This window comes from Cervus canadensis, chromosome 31 (assembly GCF_019320065.1).
Source record: "Cervus canadensis isolate Bull #8, Minnesota chromosome 31, ASM1932006v1, whole genome shotgun sequence".
Taxonomy (NCBI): domain Eukaryota; kingdom Metazoa; phylum Chordata; class Mammalia; order Artiodactyla; family Cervidae; genus Cervus; species Cervus canadensis.
Window position 1 is genome coordinate 30,757,514 of NC_057416.1, and position 9,529 is coordinate 30,767,042.

The 9,529-nt window shown below is 61.5% G+C and overlaps 1 protein-coding gene across 1 annotated transcript; it reads left to right on the forward strand.

Moving 5' to 3' along the window:
* Positions 1-1,193: 1,193 nt before the first annotated feature.
* ZNF703 (zinc finger protein 703) lies at positions 1,194-5,486 on the forward strand. Its single transcript, XM_043454313.1, has 2 exons — positions 1,194-1,618; positions 2,613-5,486. The coding sequence occupies exons 1-2, from the start codon at positions 1,385-1,387 to the stop codon at positions 4,134-4,136; spliced, it is 1,758 nt and encodes a 585-aa protein (XP_043310248.1). The 5' UTR covers positions 1,194-1,384; the 3' UTR covers positions 4,137-5,486.
* Positions 5,487-9,529: the final 4,043 nt, after the last annotated feature.

A 9,529-nucleotide genomic window follows, 5' to 3' on the forward strand; every position in this document is an offset into this window, starting at 1 on the left:
ACGCCAGGACAGTGACGTTGTGAAATCTCTGCCGGGTGCGAAGCTGGCAATGCATACTTTATCCGAAAGGCACGGGAGGAAGGAGACAGGGTGGAGGGGGATACTGTTACTTTCATTTAAAAGTTTTTAATTCCGAAATTCCCCTGGGAAAACCTCGGGTATCTTCCCTCTGGAGAAGAAAAGGCGGGGACGGGGCGTGGAAGGGCCGCTTCTTTGGAGCTTACATCGACGTGCGGCACTTACAGAGACCCCGCCTCTTCTAGGATGCAAACCCCTCCACGTCCCTACCCACCCGCTACCCCTGAAACAGCAGTCAGGCGCGGTGCCGAGAGAGAATTGTGTGCCCCTAAGCCGCACGCCGTAAGAAACCCGAAACACACCCAAGCATCGAACCTATAAATCGGTGCGCAGGCACCGCGAGCCAGGCGCGTCCCGGCGGCGCGCACCACAAGCGGGGACCGCGCCTTATCGAGACCATCTCACCCCGGAAGGGAAGTCCTCAAACTTGCAGGCTGCGGACAGGGCTGGCTCAAAGTTGCTGGAGCGGTTTTCGCCGCGTTGCGAGAACCGTGGCTGCCTCCGAGGTTCGGACGCTTCCTAGTGAGCAGACCCGGGAGGAAGCCAATTCAGGGGGGAAAGAGCTGAAAACCCGAGCAGGACCCGAGCCGAGCTGGGGTTCGGGAGGCGCGGCCCGCCCCCAGGCGGCCTCCGGGAGCGGCTGGGACTTGGCAGTCCCGGAGCCGGCCGCCGGGGGCTCCTACCCCCATCTCCCAGCCCACCCAATTCACCCCACCCCAGAGACACACGGACTGCGGGTGACCTGCCCCCACTCCCCGGCCAGCACCACCGCACCCCACCCCAGCCGTGCGAAGGCAGAGAGCGAAGAACGACAGGAAAGCCCGTGGAGGGCAGGGCTCAGAGCCCAGGGTCCCCGGGGAAGCCCCGACCTCGCCGGGACCCCGGGGCTCGGGCCGGCCCGGTTGGGGGCAGGGGAGGAGGCCGGCGGTGGGGCCAGGCCGCGGCTCGGAGGCTGGCGGGCGCGGCCCCTTTAAGGCTCTCCCCGCCCACCGGCGGCGCCGGGCGCTCTCCCCGCCCCGGGGTCCCGGCGAGATCGGCGATTGGGCGGGCGCGGCGATCCCTTTGAAGTGTGGCTGCCGATCGCGGCTATTTGACGTGCGGCTCGCGGAAGGCGAAGGTTTTTGTGTTGCTCGCCGGGGCCAGCGGTGGCGGCGGCGGCGGCGGCGGCGGAGGAGGAGGAGGGGTGGAGACGCGGCGACCGCTGCACCGCGCTCGGCGCTGCGGAGCGAGCCCACCCGCCCCGGGAGCTCGCCTCCCCGGTGCGCCCCCGCCCTCCCCGCCCCCCCAGCGGCGCTGCCTCCTCCAAATGAGCGATTCGCCCGCTGGATCTAACCCAAGGACACCCGAGAGCAGCGGCAGCGGCAGCGGCGGCGGCGGGAAGAGGCCGGCGGCGGTGTCCCTCTTGCCCCCGGCGGACCCCCTGCGCCAGGCGAACCGGCTTCCCATCCGGGTCCTGAAGATGCTGAGCGCTCACACCGGCCACCTCCTGCACCCGGAGTACCTGCAGCCGCTGTCCTCCACGCCCGTGAGCCCCATCGAGGTCAGTCCCCTGGTCGCTGCCCGCCGAGCGCCCGCCCCATTCCGCCCACCACTGCCCGGCTCCCTGCGCCCCGCGGCTCGGTGCGATGCTCGGGTCCGGCCCCACTGGCGGACGGAGTGAGAGGAGGGACGGAGATTCAGAGGGATCGGAGCCCACTGGGTTCTCCCCCTCGGGCTTCTCCCCGGGGGAGAAGGTTCCTCTTCTACTCTCGCCCTTCGGAGCTTCGCGTTTCCTCTCTCGGATTGGATTTGCTCTTAGAGTGTCCACTGGGCCCTTTACTTTTCCTCGGCACCCAGTCCCCAGGCCAGAGAGTCTGTCTCCTGGGCTTTTATCGGCCCCCCCACCCCCACCTCTCCACCCGGGTTTGTTCTCTCTGAAGCCCGATCGCCCCCCCCCCTCCCCCGTCCCACTCCGCTTTTGCCCTATCCGGTTGGACCGCACGACGCCCGGGCACTCCCGACCCCGGCTCCTTCTTTCTGCCGCTCCCCTGGAGGCCTCCCCGGGAGGGAGGCGGGCTCCGAAGAGAGCGCCCGCGGCGACACAGGCTCAAGAACCAGCTTCTCCCCGCTCCTACCCCGCGGCGCCGCCGCCAGAAACCCGTCCCAAGCGAAGTTCCCCAAACTGAAGGCATAAGTTTTTAACCCGGGCCTAGAGAGGAGGAGATGAGAGAGCAGGGGGCGAGTCACGGCCCCTCCCCCAGCCCCGAGTCCAGAGAAGTCACCTTCCCCCGGGGTGGCCTTCGGTGGACGCCTTCCACGGCCCGTTCCCCAGGGCCTGCGGCGCCCTCCGAGACCGGGGGAGCGAGGGATCCCACCACTACCGACGCGCAGTCTGAGCGCAGTTGCGCCCAGCCCCCGCGCTCGCAGCCCCTCTCCCTGAGGCCCTCATTTCCCATCGCACCCCCCACCCACCCACCAGACGCCCCCTTCCCCGGCCGTTCCGTGGGTCCCTGGTCTCACCCCCTTCTCCCTCCCCTTGCCGCTGTCTCCCACAGCTGGACGCCAAGAAGAGTCCTTTGGCGTTGCTGGCCCAGACTTGCTCGCAGATCGGCAAGCCGGACCCGCCGCCCTCGTCCAAGCTCAACTCGGTAGCGGCGGCCAACGGGCTGGGAGCGGAGAAGGACCCGGGCCGCTCGGCCTCGGGCGCCGCCTCGGCCTCTGCGGCGCTCAAGCAGCTGGGGGACTCCCCGGCCGAGGACAAGTCCAGCTTCAAGCCCTACTCCAAGGGCTCCGGGGGCGGCGACTCCCGCAAGGACAGCGGCTCCTCCTCCGTGTCCTCCAGCTCCTCCAGCTCCTCCTCCTTGTCCCCGGGAGACAAGGCGGGCTTCAGGGTGCCCAGCGCCGCCTGCACGCCCTTCCCCCCGCATGGAGCGCCGGTCTCGGCTTCGTCGTCCTCGTCCTCCCCTGGCGGTTCCCGGGGCGGCTCCCCGCACCACTCTGACTGCAAGACCGGGGCCAGCGGGGAGCTGGACAAGAAAGACCAGGAGTCCAAGCCCAGCCCGGAGCCGGCGGCCGTGAGCCGCGGCAGCAGCGGGGACCCTGGCGCGCACAGCGGTGGTGGCGGCGGCGGCGAGCCCGGGGCCTCCGGGCGCAAGTCGGAGCCGCCCTCCGCGCTGGTGGGGGCCGGCCACGTGGCGCCGGTGTCGCCCTACAAGCCGGGCCACTCGGTGTTCCCTCTGCCTCCCTCCAGCATCGGCTACCACGGCTCCATCGTGGGTGCCTACGCCGGCTACCCGTCTCAGTTCGTGCCTGGCCTGGATCCCAGCAAGTCTGGCCTCGTGGGAGGCCAGCTGTCGGGGGGCCTGGGCCTGCCGCCGGGCAAGCCCCCCAGCTCCAGCCCGCTCACCGGGGCCTCCCCGCCGTCCTTCCTGCAGGGATTATGCCGAGACCCCTACTGCCTGGGAGGTTACCACGGGGCCTCGCACCTCGGCGGCTCGGGCTGCTCCACGTGCAGCGCGCACGACCCGGCCGGGCCCGGCCTGAAGGCGGGGGGCTACCCGCTGGTGTACCCGGGGCACCCGCTGCAGCCGGCCGCGCTCTCGTCCAGCGCCGCCCAGGCGGCACTCCCCGGCCACCCGCTCTACACCTACGGCTTCATGCTGCAGAACGAACCGCTGCCGCACAGCTGCAACTGGGTGGCGGCCAGCGGGCCCTGCGACAAGCGCTTCGCCACCTCGGAGGAGCTGCTCAGCCACCTGCGGACTCACACGGCCCTGCCCGGCGCCGAGAAACTTCTGGCCGCCTACCCGGGGGCCTCGGGCCTGGGCAGCGCCGCCGCGGCCGCCGCCTCCTGCCACCTGCACCTGCCCCCGCCCGCCGCCCCCGGCAGCCCGGGGTCGCTGTCCTTGAGGAGTCCACACACTTTGGGGCTAAGCCGGTACCACCCGTACGGCAAGAGCCACTTGTCCACAGCCGGGGGCCTGGCCGTGCCGTCGCTGCCCACAGCCGGACCCTACTACTCACCGTACGCGCTATACGGACAGAGACTGGCCTCCGCCTCGGCGCTCGGGTACCAGTAACCACAGCCCTGCCTCCTCCCCGCGCGCTCCCGCCCCGCCCGCCGCCGCTGCAGCCCCCCGCCGCCTGCCCCCGCCGCCGGAACCCCCCTCCCACCGCCCAGATCCCTCCCCTCCCCACCGGACTGTGTATTTATTTACTATAATGTTAGCTTACAAGCTGGGAATATAAGTGCATTAACGACCCACACGAGTCAATGGTATGCAAAGAGTGTTCGCCCCTCCCCTCCCCCGAATAATAATATTAATCACACCAGTAACTACATCCCCCCCCCGCCCCCCTCTGCCTTTCTTTTCTGTTTTATTTTTTCTTAGATGTAAGTTTGCCTTTTTTTTTTTTTTTTTGGATTGGTTTGGTTTTACCCGGAGGAGGGGGGAGCGTGGGAGCTTCTTTTTGTTTTCCCTCCAGGGGGACTTGCTTGCATGCTTCCTAACGTTCAAACTACGTTTCCTCCTCCCCGCCCCGCCCCGCCCCTCTGCCCTTCATTCCTTCTTGTTTCCGTCCATTCGAGGTTCTGGTTTGTTGCTGGATTTTTTTTTTTTTTTTCCTTTGTACAAGTAACAGAGAGGAGGTATTTTTTTGTAACGCATTCGGGGTTGTTGGGAGCGATCTTGGGGGCCGGAGGTCTTGAGCTCTGTGGGCCCGGGTCTCTGCCCTGTGACCCCTCCCCTGCCACTCTCTCCCCCCTGGGCTCCTTGGTCTGCACCCTGGTCCCCCAAATTAGAGCCTTGCTCCCCTATCTTGCTCTGAGCACGAGTCAGTGGCTGGAGAGTCTTCCAGTAACCTTTCCCCTTTCCAGACTCTGAAAGGCCCGAAACACCCGGGGGTGGTCGCACTGCTTGCTGGAGAGGGCGGGCCGGCAGGGCTCATCTCATTCAAGTGAAAGTCCTAGAAGAAGGCCCTGCTGGCGTGAAACTTTGCTCTTTATAGTTTGCGAAGTGTTTTTATAGTCATTGTTTTTCTCTGATAATTGGGGCAGGGGTCCCTGTCCTGGTGATGGGGGCTGGGTCGGTGATTCTTGCTAGATCCTTCCAAAGCAGACCAGTGGCAGTATCAGCTGGCAATACAACCCTGTTAGCACCGTTGGGGGGTGTGGGACGGGAGTCAGGGAGTGCACGGATCACAGCAGAACCCCGTCACCCCGTCCCAGGCCTGACCCAAGAGTCCCCAGAGTTGGCCGTGGGCTCCCTCAGTTACTGGGATCGAAGACTCGGCGCAGGGTCTTCTCCCGACCCCCTCCCTCCCACCCTCTGGGCCTGATGCAGGGGGCTGCGGGGCCGTTTGAGATGAATAGAGCTCTCCCTTGGTAAGACTTATTTTGTTAATAAATGGAGTACTTGGCTATATTCACACCGTGGTGTGTTTCTGTCTTGCCTCACCCACCGGCCCACTTCCAGACACCTAAGCAGATGCCCTTCTTTTATTCTCGTTGAAAACACCTTATGGTTTCCTTCTCGGATTTCCGTTCAAGGACGAGTTTAATGCGTTTTCTCAAGAAAGGGGGGGAGGAAGGGGAATGCGGGGCGGGGGTGGGGGGAGAGAAAACAGAACTGCCAGCGCGTTACAAATAATAAAAAGCCCCCCCCCTTTTTTTTTCCAACTCGGTTATTTAGCTCTCACTTCAAAAGCCTTGATATCATCTGGGGACGGGCGGAGGGAGTGTGTGCATGAGGACTTTCCCTCTAGACGAGGGCGTAGATTCGAGGCGCAAGGGGCGGAGAAGGGACCCAGGAGCTGGGGCTCGGAGACTCGGCAGCACCGTCCCCGGGCCCTGCGGGCCGGCGAAGACGACGTGCCTCTGGCGCCACCTGGTGGCAGAGAGGCGAGCGGCTGGCGCCCGACGCAAACACCTTCTGCGCTTCGCACTCAAAAAAGGATTGTCTTTCCCTGGCAGTGCCTTTCAAGCACCTTGAAGTCCAAGTGTGCACGCACCTGACGCGAAGGGCGTGTCTCACGGCTTGGGGACTCCCTAAGCCTAGCGCTGGATTGTGGATCCCAGCCGTCTGCGCCCCCAGTTTGGGTTTTGCGGAGAAGGCGCGGCGATGACTCGGCACGTGGAAGCCACCCTCGGTTTCCCCGTTTTCTTGAGCTGACACGATCCATACTGGCTTCTGTATCCTTGAGCAGACGACAGCGGGGGTGCTGTTTTTCAGGATGATGGGGAAAGGGCCGGAGCACCCCTCTACTGCGCTGGGAGCCTCCGGGGTTCGGAGGAGGGGACCATGGGGGCGCCCAGGGCCTGCGCGTCTTCCCTGGGGCTTTCTCGTTCCCACCCCACCCTCCCCGGGGCAGGGGGCGCCCCTTGGGGCTGGCCCCTCTCAAGTTCCCGATGCAGGACGCCCGGCGCCCACCTCTAGGGGTGCAGCGCGCCACGGCCCTCGGGTGCTCGGCCTCCTGCGCCTAGGGCGCGCGAAGCCACCTGTTGGGCGCCTTGAAAAATGCCCCCCTCGCCCCCTCCGAGCCGCGCTCCTCTGCGTCAGGCGCCTGGCAGCTTTGGGAGTTGCTGTTGTTGCCATTTGTGTTGTTTTGCCTGACGTTCTCGGTGAGGAATTCGACTTTAAGGCAATTCCTGCTCCGCAAACTGTGTGCTTTGGAAACGTCCGGAGACCCAGAGGTCAAGTGCGGAAGGGGGTGCTCTCTCTGCGCTGATTCAGCCCACAAATGGCCCCAAACTCCTTTAGAGAATCACAGGGTGGGTCTTAGCCTCATCCGGCGGAACTTAAGCAAAAGATGTTTCGTGGGGGTTGGGACTTGAGGGGTTGCCCCTATAGCTTTGTTTCTGGGCAAAATTCCTTCCCTAGTCAAGAGAACCTCAGTCATCTTCTACAGAAAATAGTCCTCCTGGAGTAAGATCCTATACATGTCCCCAGAGAAGGAACCTGGTCTGCTGGCATCCTTGCCCACAGTGATAAACAGGGTCAGGGAGAGGCTGGAGGCACTGAAGAAGTTGCCCCTGAGGGCAGCTCAGAGTCTTCCTGGGCGACCATCCTTACCAGACTTCCCAGAGTTCAAATTGGCCCCAAGCTTCAAAAGAACTGAACTGTAGCAACTTGCTTTATTTTTTCTTCATCTCTGTTGTTTTGTTTGCTCTTGTTTAATTTCTTTCCCATCTTCCCTTCCTCCCAAATCTCCCTCTTTCTTTCAGATACATTTGTTTGTTCGTTTGTTTCTAATGCCTGCTAAAACTGCTGGACATTGCTCCCTCTGCAGGGGGAGTTAAACTTTTCTCTTAAACTATGGTCAGGGGCTTTCCTGGTGGCTCAGACAGTCAAGAATCTGCCTACAATGCAAGAGACCTGGGTTCGATCCTTGGGTCGAGAAGATTCCCCTGGAGTAGGAAATGGCAACCCACTCCAGTGTTCTTGCCTGGAGAATTCCATGGGCAGAGGAACCTGGTGGGCTACAGTCCATGGGGTCACAAAGAGTCAGACACAACTGAGCAACTGACACTATGGTCTTCAGACCTTACTAAGGACCACAGGCTCCCCTTGTTGGGACAGGAAAAAGGAAGAGACTTGGTATCTCTCCATATAGTGAAAGAAAGTTCTCTCCAGGTGCTTGGCTTACACAAAAGGTGTGAAAGGTGTGAGTATGCACCTTAGAAACTCCTCAGAGGAGGGGGTTTCCCCCAGGAAATGTATCATCGGCTTTTGCAGACCAGGGAGGATGCCTTTGGCCTGATTGGAAGAAGCTGGTGCCAGCTGCCCTTGTGACTTGAAGGGCAGGCAGGCACTGTAGCCTGGAGTGGCCCAGGTTTCGCCCTCCCCACCATAAAAGGGTGAGGGTCCCAAGACATGTGGCTGTTTTCATTCACTGGGGCTGGGGGTGGCCTGGGGTGGGGGTGTTACTTGCAGGAGCTACATTCTCAGGAAACAAAGTTGCTGTTTTCATAGCCATAATGCTGCCCACCAGCTGCTTATTTGCATAATTAATTCATCCGGCAACTCTGTGCTCCAGCATCACCTCCACCTTCCATCGCTCCACCTCCTCCTCTCCCTAGCCCTCCTCCCGCCCCTCCTCCTAATCTCTTCCAGGCGCCAGAACCGGGGGCCTGTGTTCCCAAGGCACCGGGAAGGGTGACAGCCACACAGCTGGACCTTTAGACACTGGACGTTCCTGGCTCGGGGTCATAATTTCACACCTCCTGCCTGGTTATTTTTGTGGCCTCATGGACAGCAGGGAGAGGAAGAGAAGGGGGGGAGGCCTCACTCACCCTCAGATATTGCTAAACAGAATTGCGGGGGGGGGGGCGTGTTTTTTAACTTCCCAGTCACCCCTCAAACCCATCCTCAGAGAATCTGCAGCCCACAGGGGAGGTGTGGGATTGCAGGGGCCTCCATCCTCTGCAGCCCTAGCTGTCCTGGCCTCTCCAGCATCTTGGGATGTGTCTCTCAGCACATGAACTAACCCCTTCCTGATGGATGTCTGGGTTGCCGTGGAATCCGTCTTCCAATAATGCCGCGACTCTGTCCTGTATTAATCATTCTGCAGGGGAAGCTACACTCCAGTTTTTCTGTTTGACTTGATTTCATTCATCCTGTCTTTTTGCGAAATAGATGGTTGAGTGCATCCGATAATGTATGGTTTAATTTGGAGCACTATGGGTTTGAATTACCATTTTCATAATGCGCTGTGCATTAATGTGTTACATCATTTATAAAGAGGAATGTCCCAGGTTTCAAACTTTCCTCCTGAAAGCCAAAGTCACCTCACGGAAACAAAGCCAGATCACATGGACCCAGCTCCTCGCCTGGCTGCCTCCTCCCCAAGCCAGGTGAAACCTGCCAACCCCTCCCTGCCAAAACCCCACCCCCGCCCCCTGAGGCTTTTGTGTCCACAGAATGCAGGTGGGTGTCAAAGTCTGGGGAGGAACTTGCACATGGCTGCCCAGGAGCCATCAATAGCAGCACAAAAGCTCCCCCTCATTATCGCATGGCAGCCCGGCCCCTTCGAGGAGACCTCCAGTGGTCGGCTCCCCCTCGACCCTAAACCCCACACCCCCTCCCCGATGGCCCGTAATAACACCAGCTGTCTGTTACTCAAACTCTGACTGAGGAGGAAAAAGCACTGATTATCCAAATACAGTCATTAAAGGGGAAATGTGTTTTTAGGACTGTCAGAGTGATTAATGAGAGCTAGCCGTCTTTGCAAATGCACTTGTTTAGTCTAACTGGCAGCTTCTATTTTCCTATTGATTTATTGCAGCCGTTGCCGGGCCTCGGTGTGTGCAGTCAGGGCACTTCACAACTGTGCCCTGTTTAAACAGGAAAAGCATGCACCGTTTTTGTCCGGGAGGGAGCGAGCAGCCGAAAGTCTCTCCCCTCAGCGCAGTCTCCAGGGCCCCAAACCAACAAAGAAGACATTAAAAACCTGCAGCCCAGAGGGAGAAGGAAAC

Bases quoted from the DNA above. Each gene is read 5' to 3' on its own strand.
- ZNF703 (XM_043454313.1), top strand. From the start codon at position 1,385: ATGAGCGATTCGCCCGCTGGATCTAACCCAAGGACACCCGAGAGCAGC. The intron at 1,619-2,612 runs GTCAGTCCCCTG...TGTCTCCCACAG, and splicing joins CGCCCGTGAGCCCCATCGAG to CTGGACGCCAAGAAGAGTCC.